This window comes from Anarrhichthys ocellatus, unplaced genomic scaffold (genome assembly GCF_004355925.1).
Source record: "Anarrhichthys ocellatus isolate YVR2014 unplaced genomic scaffold, GSC_Weel_1.0 scaffold23, whole genome shotgun sequence".
NCBI classification, from domain to species: Eukaryota; Metazoa; Chordata; class Actinopteri; order Perciformes; family Anarhichadidae; genus Anarrhichthys; species Anarrhichthys ocellatus.
The window spans coordinates 1,640,342-1,655,007 of record NW_022280053.1 but is presented as its reverse complement, the minus strand read 5'-3'; the positions used below and the strand labels follow the sequence as shown (position 1 = coordinate 1,655,007).

Below are 14,666 nucleotides of genomic sequence, written 5' to 3'. Positions count from 1 at the left end.
CAAGCGAGAGGGAGATAAATATGTGTGACAATGAATTATGTTAAAATACCATCAAACACCTCATATCAAACATATCAAAGCACAATAAAACCTACACTCAGCTACATCTAAATTTCAGGGGGGGGGCTTATCATGATGGCTGAGTCACTGGTGCTACTAGCAGTCGAAACAGAATAGATAATTAGTCCCATCTCAACCTGTTTGCACCATGCATTCCCAGAGTGAAGAACCTTGCATCATTCTTTCAAAGCCTCCACATGCTGTGGGTGTTTGGAGAGATAATGTTAATATCTGTCCAAACCCAAAGGCATTTACTTTTGGGTTTGAGTCAGACGGTGCTCTTCATGAGGCAGTATTCGTCTTAAAATAAAGGCCTTGGAGTTGCCTTGGAGTTGCACCGGCCCTGGCCTTGCACCGCCGGGGCCGGTGCAAGGCCGGTTAAGAACTGAGGCATTCGTCAAACGATAAGAGATTATCCTCCGAGTATCTATGTGGCTGATCTTCCTACAAATATTTTTCGAGGGGATGAAGAGTTGTTCTCGCTCCTGAATACTAAAGGGTCACTTTCACACATTCCGCCATTGCCACAAAATTCCTCCCTCTCATCTGTCTGTTTGTAGGGAGGAGAACAAAGCTGCAACAAGGCAGGTTTGCCTTTTAAAGATCCGTTAATCAATGCAAACTCTGTCAGACAAATTCCCCTTGGAGCGTTTAAGGTCACAGGGAAAGAGACAAGAGGATGTCTGGCTTAGATCTCAACTGCAACGTTCAGTGTCTTTGTGAGGTTCTAGGTGTGCATTATGGTCTGTATATTAGTGTGTGAGCTCGCAAAAAGTGAAAACTTCAAAACAGTTTCACTGAATTTCATCATACTTCAAGCTACGTGGGCGGCAAAACGAGACATGAAGAGCAACCCACCTTGTCTCCGTCCTCCCCAGATGGTCCAGGAGGTCCTCCAGGTCCTGGCAGACCCACAGGTCCCTGAATACCGTCTCTTCCAGCTGGGCCTTGAGGTCCTTTCTCTCCCTGAAATATTTTTTTTTTTCACAATTTTGTCAGCCATGCTTTAATCTGTGATATTCGCTATTTTTCAGTACGTTGCAGCAATCTCTATAATGTGATGCTCTTACCGGTCCACCTTTCTCTCCGGAAGGGCCTGGAGGTCCCTGGGGGCCAGAACGTCCAGGGAGACCAGTAGGTCCGGCTGAGCCAGCAGGACCACGCTCGCCAGGAGAACCCTACAGCACCACCGCACAAAATATCAGAGAAATCAAGTGTTAACACTGAAACAAAATCATAACATCAGGCACATCTACCAAATAGGTCAGACCTCTCTTATGTAAGTAGCACACTGTGCATATCATTATATTATGTAAGTGCCTGGAACAACTGAGGGTGGGAACTTTGCCGTGAAGACAATACCCAGAGATGGAGACGGAATATGGAAGGTGAGAGCGAGAGTGGGAGAGACAAATTGAGGATGAGGATGCAGTAAATTGTACTCACAGCAGGGCCAGGTGGTCCATGAGGTCCTTCACTCCCTTTCAAGCCGTGAGCTCCCTGCAGAGCAGAATAAAATGAAGGCTTGAGAAAACAAACACATCTGTTGGGTAAGCACACGTCCTGCCTTGCGCTGGACTGCTGCGAACAGGCCCAGCGTGAAATGTAAAACCTCCTATAGTCCCCAAAGTGGAGGCTGAGAGCAGCCGGGGAGAAGAGTTCTTTACTAAAACTGCTGTGAACATCCTTTATATTACAAAGGAACAGGTGTGTCGTATAATTCCTGCATCCTAGAGTTAAACGAAAAAGCTTTCTGCAATTTAATTCTTTCTAACAAGTTGGCAGTAAGGAAACAGCGTGAATTGCATAACTAGCACAACATGACTTTGTCAAAGAATAAAAGATTTAAAAAATAAACAGCCTCGAGCACACTGTTCTCTTGTAAAGCCCACTCAGGGACGTGATATCATGTCTGATTCTTGAAGTTAACCAAAGTCTTACAGCGATTTAATAGCCCAGAACTATTATGCAACAACCAAGCTGTGAGAGATATTGACTTTGTGAGATGCTTTTGTTCTGAGCAGAAGGGAATACTAACCACAGGGCCAGGCAGACCTCTCTCTCCCGGGAATCCTCTTGGGCCTGGAGGGCCATCTTTACCTGCTGGGCCGGCAGGACCGAAGTCACCCTGTGGGTCAAAGCACAATGGCATTAATTCTATAAATGCATTGTTCGTGTCTTGTGATTGCATGACCCAAATTACACCCAGATGAGTGTAGTTACATCATCCTACAAAACAATGGATGGTTGGGAGCAATGTTATTACATGCATGATGCCGATGGAGCACTAAACAAAAGATACAACATTAAATAGAGCTTCAGGATTCACCTTGGCTCCTTCTTTCCCTGCAGCTCCCGGTAGACCCTGCTCACCAGGTGGGCCTGGGGGTCCGGGATGACCTCGATCTCCCATTGGTCCAGTCTCGCCTGTTGGTCCCTGCAATTTGAAAAAAAGATGAAATATAAACCCAGACATTACAGCTATAAAACCCAGTTGCAGAGGAGGTGTGAAGAAGATAAACTACAGTGAGAGGAAGACTGTGAGCAAAATCAGCAATTCAATACCAAAAAGATGTTACAATTTCTCGGCATGGAGAAGCTGAGCATTTGCTGCGTAGGAGGCCTACTAGTCATTAAGGCCACATACAGCTCCATTATCATCAATGTTCTCAGCCAGCATTAGCAGAGAGGCCGGGAGGGAAAGTCTGTTAAATGCTTATGCATAATGGACGAATTGCTAATGTGAAAGAGGATAAACAACACTTATGTCATGGCTGGTGAGATATAGGTACGAGGATAAATCCTTTCATTTTTTTGTGGGAAATTCAAAATGCGGAGAGCTTTCTGGTAGGTGAGTGCACCAGTGCATAAGTTGCACTGATAATACATGTGAGGGAGCCACACAGCAAGATGGTCAGTGACTGTGACCCACCTGAGGTCCAACCACGCCGGGAGGGCCAGGAGGGCCAGTCTTGCCTTGGAATCCCTGTTTATTACAGAAGAAACAACAGAGTTACATTACCATACAACTGACTCCATTGAATACAGATGAATTGCTGAATAATCAAACTAGTTTACTCACAGTCTCTCCTCTCTGTCCAGGATGTCCGGGCAGTCCGTCTTTCCCTGAAGGTCCCTGAGAAATACATATGAATGTGAGTGTAAAGAATGACAAAGGAAAAGCGTGATGGGTGTATATACACAGTTGTGTGTTTTTGAAAGAGTTAGAACTCACAGGAGGTCCCTTTGGTCCTGGGAAACCTGTTGGTCCCTGAGGTCCTGGAAGACCCTGAAAGTCACAACAAATGATTCCTGGTAAATAATCACTTTCCCTCTACATGTTATGAGAATTAAATTATAAACATGCGACGGTACGTACCCTCTCCCCGAGAGGTCCTGGTGGGCCATCATTTCCTGAGTTACCCTGAAAAGACAAAATAAGGAGTAAGTGGTGAACTTGTACCACAAAATACGCAAGAAAGCACCAGTGAAATATTTGACGCACCTTTGGTCCGGCTTTTCCTGTTGGTCCTCTTGGTCCTCTCTCTCCTCGAGGCCCCTTGAGAAAAAGACAAAGTGATTAAAATCATACAAAGTGTCCTAAGACGTATTTGTGACCTGAAATGACTCGGTTGAATCGGCGTGGGTTCCCCTAATGGAAGCCGAGGTTGAACTTCCAGTTTCACCCAAGTGCCAAGCTCGCCATCTGTCCACAAGCACGAGTCTGCTGAGTAAGACTAACCGTTGGTCCTCTCTGTCCGCGTGGGCCAGACTTTCCCGCTGTTCCCTGTGGACATGAAGGACACACACACACAAACACATACACACACACATGATGATCAAAGGAGTCGCATCATGGAGAGGCTGCTTCCTCTAAAAGAACCAATCTAATGGCAGCAGACATTTGCAAACAGATTTCAACAAAAATGGGCGGTTTAGGAGATCTGAGATCACCTTTTATCATTAATTAGGAATTAGCCATTTCAAAATTACCATAATTATTGATCATGACTTACATTAGATTCAGTACTTCCTAAGAATAGGACACTTTAATAAACAATAATGCATAGTATAATGATTTTAAAGTGATATTACTATTACAGTGGCTTCATACAATTTTAATGAGGAAAACAATTATAATCGTTTGTGTGGCTTTTAGGTTTTAAAAAAAAGAGCGCTGGAGCTACTTAATGGCATTATTATCCCCTTCTGTCTGGGAGCTTGGTCTCATAAACCTCGCAAATGTTTTGTGAAGATGAAAAGCTTTATGCGCTTTGTTCCACTCGCGGTGGCGAACCATTACTCTTGCAGCCATGCTAATGGCCCATCCCTTAAACAAAGAAAATGAAGCATTGCTCAAGGGCCGCAAAGTGATAAACAATGCTTTTGGTGGTTTGAAATGAGTTGCGTGAGTTGTAAAGAAGAAGGAATGCAATTGTCTCTCTGTCCTTGGTGAAAAATCTTTATTTTGGAGCCATGCAACTTCGTCTACATTAATAAATGTGGAGCTGGGACAGCAGCCTGTCTCCAACGCTACGCCAGTATTGATCCAACCCTTGTAGGAATGAGAAGAATAATAAGAAGCCTGTCTGACATACCCGAGTTCCTTTCTCTCCATTGGCGCCTGGGAAACCTTGGAAACCTTGAGATCCCTGTGTGAGAGTAAGAGAGTAATTAATCATTTGAGAGACAAGGGATATAATATTGAAGGTTTGTTTACTCCCCTGAGATATCCCGTGCATATTCAATGAAACAGGAGATAGATTAAGCCGTGGATAAAAGCAGTGTTTTATTGTTGTCATGCGAAGAGCTGAGAGCTGACACCAAAAAGCATATTCAAGTCCCCGGCTCTTTGATCGGGGAGCTTCAAGCATGTCCACTTGTCAGACTGCGGCTTTGCTAAAGAGGCTAAAAGGATGAGCCATCAAAAATTCAGCAACGCAGACTTCACATGTATGAACTTTCCTTCAAATACACACAGAAACGCAAGTGTGTAGGGACATTGTGGCCAATTGAATTGGGTCCTTTTATCGATAGCGGTTTAAAGTTACTCTGTACTGATCCCTGAGCAATACATGTACGCATTTACCTTTGGTCCTTGTCTTCCTGGGTATCCTGGCAATCCGGGGACTCCAAGTTTACCCTGATAATGAGAAAAGCCAAATTAGAGACAGATTAACACCGTGGTCCAAATTGATTCTGAAATTTAGCTCCTTCCAGAGCCACAGAGGACATTATTTACTGTCTTTTTCTTTGGTCCCACATTGTGTAATTCTTTTGTACCCGATGCTTATGATGCGAAAATGAAACAAATGAGACCCCTGGTATTAATCTGACTTCATATAAGAAATATATTGTATTTTAATGAGTTATCAGTAATGCAAAAATATTAGAATCAACAGTAGAATTTATATCCAAAGTTGATCTCCTAATGAGTAGCTTTCCAGCCTAAATACACGGCAAGCCGACTGCACTATACTTCTACCCGTACAGCTGTGAATGTATACAGAATAGTAGCGTTATTCTAGCAGTAAAACTAAATTAACATATGAAAACCTGCTAAACACAGCTCCAGCGTTTGAATGATGAAATGTTGGCGTCTGTGCAGGCTTCAATCAAATATGAGAATGACTCAGCTGTCCCCTCATGTGTGATCCAGATACAGACCGGTGCCCACATCTACCATGCGGTGTTACCGCCATAATGCAATTCAGATTAAGAGCACTTTAAGCTTTAAGGATAATCAACACATCCACTGTGGTTACTGTAGAACACAACCACAGCTGTCATTCCAACGTTTGGCCAATGACTTGCCGAATTGGATTGTGCACAAGTATGTGAGCAGAACGACTACTCAACACTGAGAGGCCACATCCTCTAGAAAAGAACCATAAAAAATGTGTGAGGGATTGTCGGCAACAGCTAACCCAGTGTTCAATTTAACAATAAGGAATGTTTAGAACCACTTTATGCTCCCAGCTGGTTAAAGAGCAGAAGCAATGAACAATGTGGGTTGATGTTCAAGCCCTGCTGAGCTATCATCCTAGATCAAACATTTAGGACACATTATCTGTAAGGTGTGAGTGTTTGAGTCGTGGAAGCAAAACCGGCCAAAGCAGCTTACCTTGTCACCACTCGTTCCGAGAGGACCGGCATCTCCTGGGAGACCTGAGCGACCTTTCGGTCCCTCGGGACCATCCTCTCCTCTGGGTCCTCCTGGTCCAAGCTCTCCCTGGAAAGCACAGGAAGGGCAAAGCACAAATATCACATGACTTATACTTCAACATAATCACCTCGCATACTTGTACATACTTTATCCTAACTCTGGGTGTATTTGCTTATGTTACCGTGTTCTGTAAACATTACATGAATATTTCATGTTGTAGAGACATACTTAAGATTTGAAACCACATTTTCAGGAGCATTAACAGTAACGGGGAAGTCATTCGATATATGAGGTAATGTCAGGTCATAACGTTTTCATTTGTGTCGCAACCTTTTTTCTTGTAAAGCAAACAAGTCCATCCGCTCTGGGTGACTCGGTTCGCCCTTTTTAAACAGTTGCGAGCGTCAAGTTGTAGAAATAATCAAGTAAAGCTATTTTCCCATCGCCGCCTGCCCCTCAGAGCAGTAAGCGATCCTATTATTGCTTCTCTCGGCAAGCGTGCTCCCCTTCTAGCAGTCACCGGCTAAATGACGGAGTACAAACTCGCTCTGACAAGCAGTCGCTGCTGCGGAGACCCAGTGGTGTGTGAAAGGTATCTTAAAATTAATGAAAGGCCCCCACTCAAGTCCACATAAAACGGCATCAAGCAAACTGTACTTGACTCACACTTGCAAGCTCATCAAAGAGAACACTTGAAATTAAGCACTCTCACACACTCACTCACACACACACACACACACACACACACACACACTTTCTGTAGGAATGCTTCAAATGAGTCATTTAGATTCTAGTCCATGTGCGACTCCTCCAGAACAGAGGGCCTCCTCAAATCCTTGCTTTCATCGGGATCCGCTACATCTCCGGAGGAAAAAGGGGTGTCTCTCTCTCGGGTTTGAAGGGGTTTAGAGCGCCATTGATTTCTCCTTCCTTTCTGTTCTCAGCTATGGTCAGGGATTGGGGGATTGATGTTTGAAGTACGGGTTATGTTTCTCACTGTAAAAGAGTTTCCCGACTACTTGACATTGTAAATCCCTAATGCAGTTTGCAGAAGGAAACTGTTCCTGGTTACACCTGTCAAACTTTAAGTTGCCGACTGGAAAGTGACAGATGGGGCTAGAAAAGGGATTTGAAACTGCTCACGCAAACACACGCGCACGCACACACACACGCTCACAGCTGGCAAGAGGGGCAACACCTTATGTTTGCTCATTACCCACAATTCCACAGAAGTCACAGAGGCTTAGGCTAACATCTCAGGAGGTGGCTGGTGATTTCACTGAGTTCAGGTAAAGGTCACCTCCCCAACAAAACCAACGTTGAGAGCAGACGAAAGAGTTGTCTAATTAGCTTTTTTTCTCAGAACGACGTTTCAAACGTTCGAGATGTGATTGACACAATGTAAACGAATAAGCCTTACCCTGTCGCCTTTGATTCCCATATCTCCCTTGAAGCCGAGGAAGCCATCTTCTCCCTGGTGAGAACATGAAGGAGGCAAAGAGGTGAGGATGCAATGAAGGATAAAGAATGGAATATTACAGATGTTGAAACCATTTGTGTGGTGTTAACACCCAGAACACACTCAAAGGCGAGCACACACGCACACACACACACACAGATGCGAGTCTTGGCAAGATCCCCTGTTGCCATAGAAACTCTTGATCGCCTTTTTTTTCTCTCTTCCGTACCAGCGTCGGTTCAACAGGATTTCATTGAGATCATCATTAGTATGAAACATTCCATGAAGGACCGCAACAAATATTGAGTGTAATTCATACAAATACTACAATTTCAGTCTTTTCCTTTCACACAGACACTTTCTCAGCAAATAAGCCCAAGCTCTCTTACCTTTCCACCCTTATGTCCTTTAAGACCGCGAACACCGTCCGCTCCCTGTGATGCAAGAACACAAAGATGTTACAGGCCGATAGCTAATTGTCAGTTCTCTTCAAATGTGTCAAACAAGGGTGTTATGGAGGGTGCACAATGTAATGGGTTCATTAAAGTGTCTACAGATTAGAGAGTGACTGTAAAAGCATTTCAAATCCTCACAACTACTTTTTTCTTGACCATTCTTCTCATCCTTCCCCGAGGGAGCAGACACTTCAGACTTCAGCCATGTAAGTGGGGGACTTTTAGCAAGAAGTCAAAGCACTTGTGTGATCCCCTCTCTCAGTGGGAGCTTTAATGATTGGATCAGTCACGCCCTCTTTCCAAGATTTTATTTGATGAGATTTCTTTCGTCTTGGTTTTATCGGCGGCTGATAAAGGGCTGTGCGCCTTGAGCTGTCATCAGCCCCTGTGACTAACCTTACGTGAGCAAAGTGATGTAAGATCTGAAAAGATGACTTTCCTGTCCTGATCTATTCATTACAAAGATCGTTTTCATGTCTCTGTAACTAAAGCAGAGGCTATTCTATTCCAGACAGTTCCTGGCAGCTAGGCAGCTAAGGCTTTTATTTTGTTAAACTACAGCTTTTTTACAAAATAACACTTAATTGCTGGAAAGATTTTAATAAGATAATTGCAGGGTACCCCAACCTAATGATATCAAAAATGGGTTTATTAGAGGTCGATAATCTCACCTTCACGCCTCGGGGCCCAGGATAACCAATGGGTCCTTGAGGGCCAGCAGGGCCCTGGGGACATAGATGTTTAGCGAGAGCTTGTAGCACACACACACACAATTACAATACACACACAGTGCTAATGTTATCTACATTTATGCAAAATGTTTTATGCAAATGTGTGTCTAAACTAGGACAAAGGGAGAGGAAAGAAACCTAGAAAAGCTGGAATAAATTCAGAAAAATAACTAATGTAGTCTCCAAACATAAGAAAGGCAGAGAAAGAAATAAACCTCACCAGGTGTCCTTTCTCTCCAGAAGGCCCCTCCTTTCCAGGGTGACCCTGTGAATTATTAAGAGGAAACATTATTGAATCTCATCTCAGGATAATTACCACCATAAATACTACAACACCCACCTATAACTGAGGGATTACGTTGTAAAACTATGGGAGGATGTATCAACGTGGAACATTGGAATAAGAGCCTTTAGAGTTCAATCTCATTTGGGCTTTTTAGCCTTAATGCACAAGTAATATAGAGACACTACCGGCTATTACTGGGCTCTAAAAGCCAAGACTGCCGTTTTGGGACTTCACAATACATTACACACGAACCGTACACATGCGTGTATGCAAACACAAAATTCAGATGATGCAAAACACAAGAAAATTGATTGCATTCTCGTGAGACAAAGGAGCTCTGCAAGGCCTCTGATGGGCTTTTAGTGATGTGAGAGAGGATGGAGAAGGTAATAGATACGAGGGAAGACAGAGATGAGGGGCAAGGAGGGAGCATTGAGATTGAGAGAGAGAATATTGCGGTTGATGGAGGAGGCAACACGTGGATGAATAAAAAATAAGCAGAGTGTGTCAATGGCGGAGAGCTATTTCTAATCCAAAAAGCCATTAAAGGACCAGGAGACATTGTACGGTGTGCGCTCTCCTCCAGCTCTAATTCCTCTTTTTCGCCAAACCGCTTGTATTCTACACCGACTATCCGACATTCTTTCACTATATACAGTTATTCATATTTCACCTTCTCTTAGTGGACGCCTGGGGCCTTCTAAAACACCGCGGCCCTGCCATTAGCGCAGGTGTCTTCAGTGCCGTCTGTGCAAAGATGTGCGTGGGCGGGTTGTTCAACTGTTACACAGCTGTGTGAATGTGTTGTATCATACATATGTTTCAGACAAATAATCATCTCAGTGTGTCGTTAAACGTGGAAATTCCATGTACTGCTTTGAAAGTGTTGTTCTTCACAGTTATGAGAAATTATAAGCGGAGCTGTTTCACCTTGCATACATTTCTTTAGATGTGTGTGGTATGTATGTACTCACCGGTGGACCATCAGCTCCTGGCACTCCCGGCAAGCCTGGCTTCCCTGTAGGACCCTAGACAGAAGACAAGATGTTAGGACAGAAAAGACATCACTGAGTAAGACAATCAGAAGTTAAAGGTATCATAAAAGTCTTGCTAACAGCTCTGTCAGGCTGTACTTACACACAGTGTTGTATTGAGCTTAAGGCTAACGTCAGCATGCTAACTTCTACTTCTTCAAACCAACGTTTTACATAATTAACAATCTATTCCTTATTTTATTATATTTTTGCTTCATCAAATATCACAGCCTTCTAGTATTTCATTCATAAATCAGGAGAAACATAATACATACATTATTCATTCTCACGCTGTTCAACAACAAACTGGATATAAACAGGTAAATGTGATTTAGCTGAAATTGGATTAAAATGTATCGGGATTAAAATCTGTCTACTCGGCACTATGTGTGTCCTGCGTTGGGGATGGGGAGCCGTTTGCATAATAGTGTGATAAGCATTTGGAGCTGAATAAGAGCAACTTGGCTTTCAGCTCATGCAAATTAATAAGACAACTTCCAACAATTTTACAGATTTCGGGTCTGCGTTTATTAACATTTTATCAAGCTGGCAGATTTTTCTTTTCCTGTGGAGTTGCAGAAACGGCACGTTACACAGTTATTGTAACACGGTGATCATGTGATATCTTACCTTATCTCCTGGCGGTCCGATGGCTCCTTGGGGCCCTGCGAGTCCCTGTGGAGAGGATAGAAAATGCTCAGAACAATTTATTTGACGGATGAGAGAAAATCAAACGTCGGACAACCTGTTCATCACTGACCTGGGTACCTGGGTTGCCTTGCTGTCCAGGAGGTCCTGGCTCTCCTTGAGGTCCCTGAAGAAAAACAAAAGTTAATTTTAGAAATCTCATTTAAATACTTTAAATTATTTAGTTGACTAAAACCTCCCTCGTAAAGGGAAGAGAAATCCGTTGCTCCATAAGGTCCATTAAAGACGAAATACTTCCCTCAACCGATATAAATCAGAAGCTGTCCAACAGTGCATCACTGCATTATTACATTCTTATACCTAAAGAGGCAAATAGCACAATATCTTGCTTGGGACACACACACACACACATTCTCACACCTGCTTTCCTAATGACAGAAAGTGCTGAACCACAAACACACGTTCACTCTCAGATACCTGGCAATCAATTACATGGCCCTGGTCCAAGAGTCTGGGAAAGGTGTTGATCTCCATTTCTACCTACTTGGAACATTCCCAACAGAACAGTCAAGCTGCTTCAGCCAAGTATTCTCTCATTACGGTCAGGCGCTACAAGAAATTGACCTGGAACGATACAACCGGCGGTGGTGGACTGCTCAAATGGACCTAAACACAGCCGGTCTATTCTTCGTTATCCGTTTAGTATCCTCTGATTGTACTGGTGGGTGTTTCTGTGTGTGTGTGTGTGTGTGAAGAGGAGTGTTTAACCCATGTTGTGGGGACATAAATCAGATCACACAGTCACATTGTGGGGACTCACCATTTATTTTGGGACAAAATGGGGACAATTGCACTTCCCGAAATTGCACGTTTTTTGGTTTCATTTGGGGAATGATACGAAACATTTGAATCAATTCCAGCTTCACTTACTATGTTTCCTTTGGGTCCAGAGTGGCCATCCGTTCCAGTAACGCCCTACAGCATTGGAGATGAACACAATGTTTAGCACATATAAAGGACGGCCAGCACATCTGTAATACACTGAAAAGGGGATAGTATTTCGGCGACACTTTTAGCTTTCGTTGCGTTTTTTTGAGGGTATGATTTATTGTATGTGATATCTCTACTTCCTGCACAGGGATATCAGTGCAAAATAAGCCACTTGATTGATGCGCACTGTCCACGTTAAATTAAATCAGTTGAAACAGTATTTACATTCAGTTTTAGCTTTGCTGTAGACATTTGTCTGAAACGCTTAAGTTTAACTCAATAATGTATGCTACTCTTTGTGTATGCTGTCTGAAATATATTGAGTTAGATTTCCCTGTGGGTGTTGTTTCCTGTTGTTTTATGAGATGGTAAAATAAAAAAATATGATTCTGCTCACTAAACAGTAAATCTAATGAACCAGCATGGATATGAAAAGGTGAGAGGAGGGTACGGGGACTCACAGGGGGTCCTGAAGGTCCCTGAGGTCCTTTTGGACCCAGCAAACCACGGGGCCCCTAGGGAGGAAAAAAAAACAGGAGGGAAATGAGATTGAGAAGGATATCATACCTGTCAAAGGCTTGATGAATTATTAAACACTCAGGTATTAAAATGATACTTCTGGAAACAACCTGACACCCCAAATGTCCTTGAGGATATTCTACCAAGTCAGATTGTGATGGAAAGCTGAAAACCCTTCTTTTTTCTCTCTCTCTTTACTACACATTAATTCCCCACAGCTATGCCTGTCAAACATTGCTTTGAATTTCTGTGCTTTGCCTCATAGCTACAGTTACCTAACGAGACCTGCTGTCATGTCATTGTGAATGCAAACCAATGTAGCACACCCTGGTGGACAAAATAAGTCACAACAGCAGCTATCAAGCGCTTTCTGTTGGTTTCTCTTTCCCTGTCTTTCTCCTCCGTGGGGAATATCCCGCCTGAGTGAGTGGGAGGCTATTATAACAAGCTTGATGTGAGCTGCCTGCATTTCTCACCTCCAAAGCTCCTCTTGTACAGATGAAACACCAGCAAAGCCTCATCAACATTCACTTTCCAGCAATATAACGCTGAGAAAAACCTCAATTTATGTGAATATGAACAGCGGCTGCAGTATGCAGATGATGTATCAGATCCCTTGATTGTTCGGCAACACAATGACACGATGAGAGCCGGCCCTCTCAGCTCTATCGAACTCAAAACTCAGAATCTCTCGGTGTAAGATCGAATGGTAATACGTGGGATCACTCACTGGTTCACCAGGAAGTCCCCGGGGCCCGATCTCTCCATCATCTCCCTGGGAAAGAGAGAGATAACGGGTCAGAGTGAGGAACAGACAGAAAATATGTGTGTGTGTTATGAAAGAGATAATGGGAAGGCACGGAGTTAAAGCCGGGGAAAGAGGGGATCAGGTTGCATCAGCTGTGGATAATGAGGATGGTGAGGGAGATTACAGGCTGATAAAGGTGTGCAGAGATAAAAAAGATAAATATTTAGTGGAGTGGCAAGTCAAAATTCTGGGGCTGACAAAAGAAGGTGACTTTGGTAAGAGGAAGACGTAATATATCTGACTTCCTGTAGCATAACAATAACGACTAAGGGGGGAGGAACATCAGACACAAGCATGCACATGCTGCTTCTTTGAAATGAAAATAGAAAAAGAGAGGCGTGAAATTGTGATTTTTCTGTTACCCTTTCTCCATCCTCTCCAGGACCACCAGGAGGTCCAGACGGGCCAGATTCACCCTATAACAACAAAACATTTAGATTAAACAGTGGCACGCGTCAAAACAATACACGCACGTACAAAAACACACTTTTCACGGCACCACAAAATAACTTACTCTGTGTCCTTTCTCACCGGGAAGTCCGGACAGTCCATCAAACCCTCTGTCTCCCTGAAGAGCAAAGAACAATCAGGCTGCATACCTCTTGTACAAGCTTCAAAAACAGGCTTTTAAACTGGTATTACGAAGCACGGCGCATTGAAATGCATTATGAATGTGGCGGGCAAGGTACCTTGGTTCCAGACTGTCCCGGCATGCCCCTGGCACCGTCGGCTCCAGAACGACCCTGTAAAAATGAACACAGTTACATAACATGACTGTTAACACACGGCCTTGTGAATATACTACGAAGGCTAGAATATTCCTGGCTTTTAAATCTAAAGCACGACCAAATGTTTATATGTCTTTGCTGTTCTCGACTCAGTTTGTGTTACACTTACCCTTCTGCCAGGCTTTCCGGTGGGTCCAAAGGTACCCAAAGGTCCACGTGGTCCCTGAAACGAAAACACTTAGATTAAAACTCAACTTTTTTAAACACACTTTGCTTTAAACATACTAAAACAAGAAACACTGCATACCACTTTGATACTAAAGGGTTGCAAAAATAATGAGTTTGAACTAATCCAATACTACACACTTAGTTGTTTCTGTTTTTCAGATATATATATATATATATATATATATAAAAAAAAAAAAATCTCCTACCTGAGGGCCTGGATCTCCAGACTCTCCCTTCAGTCCTGATCCACCAGGAGGACCCTGAGAGGAAAGAAAATAAAAAGCTTTAATACAAGTCTTCAACTCAGCCACAAACTGTTTGTATTATAACTGTTGATTATTTTTTTTACACAATATTTCTATTGATATTTAGTCTGTGTCTGTCGTAAGGTGCTTTGAAATACATACCAGAGGGCCGGATCTGCCAGTCAAACCCATTGGACCTGTAGATCCGCGCATAGCCAGCTGAATACAGGAGGGAAAGAATAAGCAATAAGAGGAAAGAATATATATATATATATATGTATATATGTATATATATGTATATATGTATAT

The 14,666-nt window shown here is 43.1% G+C and overlaps 1 protein-coding gene across 3 annotated transcripts in view; it reads right to left on the bottom strand.

Moving 5' to 3' along the window:
• Window positions 1-14,666, bottom strand: part of col5a1 (procollagen, type V, alpha 1) — a 73,081-nt gene that overhangs the window by 14,230 nt on the left and 44,185 nt on the right. For all 3 annotated transcript variants that reach the window (XM_031859909.1, XM_031859910.1, XM_031859911.1), the window contains exons 14-43: window positions 14,520-14,576; window positions 14,319-14,372; window positions 14,054-14,107; window positions 13,846-13,899; window positions 13,671-13,724; window positions 13,519-13,572; window positions 13,079-13,123; window positions 12,291-12,344; window positions 11,770-11,814; window positions 10,952-11,005; window positions 10,822-10,866; window positions 10,132-10,185; window positions 9,092-9,136; window positions 8,812-8,865; window positions 8,075-8,119; window positions 7,647-7,700; window positions 6,185-6,292; window positions 5,150-5,203; window positions 4,659-4,712; window positions 3,803-3,847; window positions 3,566-3,619; window positions 3,440-3,484; window positions 3,296-3,349; window positions 3,143-3,196; window positions 2,993-3,046; window positions 2,390-2,497; window positions 2,099-2,188; window positions 1,507-1,560; window positions 1,131-1,238; window positions 919-1,026 (exon numbers count right to left, since the gene is read on the bottom strand). In XM_031859909.1, coding sequence (XP_031715769.1) covers window positions 919-1,026; window positions 1,131-1,238; window positions 1,507-1,560; window positions 2,099-2,188; window positions 2,390-2,497; window positions 2,993-3,046; window positions 3,143-3,196; window positions 3,296-3,349; window positions 3,440-3,484; window positions 3,566-3,619; window positions 3,803-3,847; window positions 4,659-4,712; window positions 5,150-5,203; window positions 6,185-6,292; window positions 7,647-7,700; window positions 8,075-8,119; window positions 8,812-8,865; window positions 9,092-9,136; window positions 10,132-10,185; window positions 10,822-10,866; window positions 10,952-11,005; window positions 11,770-11,814; window positions 12,291-12,344; window positions 13,079-13,123; window positions 13,519-13,572; window positions 13,671-13,724; window positions 13,846-13,899; window positions 14,054-14,107; window positions 14,319-14,372; window positions 14,520-14,576 — 1,812 coding nt within the window. The remainder of the gene's footprint in view (window positions 1-918; window positions 1,027-1,130; window positions 1,239-1,506; window positions 1,561-2,098; window positions 2,189-2,389; window positions 2,498-2,992; window positions 3,047-3,142; window positions 3,197-3,295; window positions 3,350-3,439; window positions 3,485-3,565; window positions 3,620-3,802; window positions 3,848-4,658; window positions 4,713-5,149; window positions 5,204-6,184; window positions 6,293-7,646; window positions 7,701-8,074; window positions 8,120-8,811; window positions 8,866-9,091; window positions 9,137-10,131; window positions 10,186-10,821; window positions 10,867-10,951; window positions 11,006-11,769; window positions 11,815-12,290; window positions 12,345-13,078; window positions 13,124-13,518; window positions 13,573-13,670; window positions 13,725-13,845; window positions 13,900-14,053; window positions 14,108-14,318; window positions 14,373-14,519; window positions 14,577-14,666) is intronic.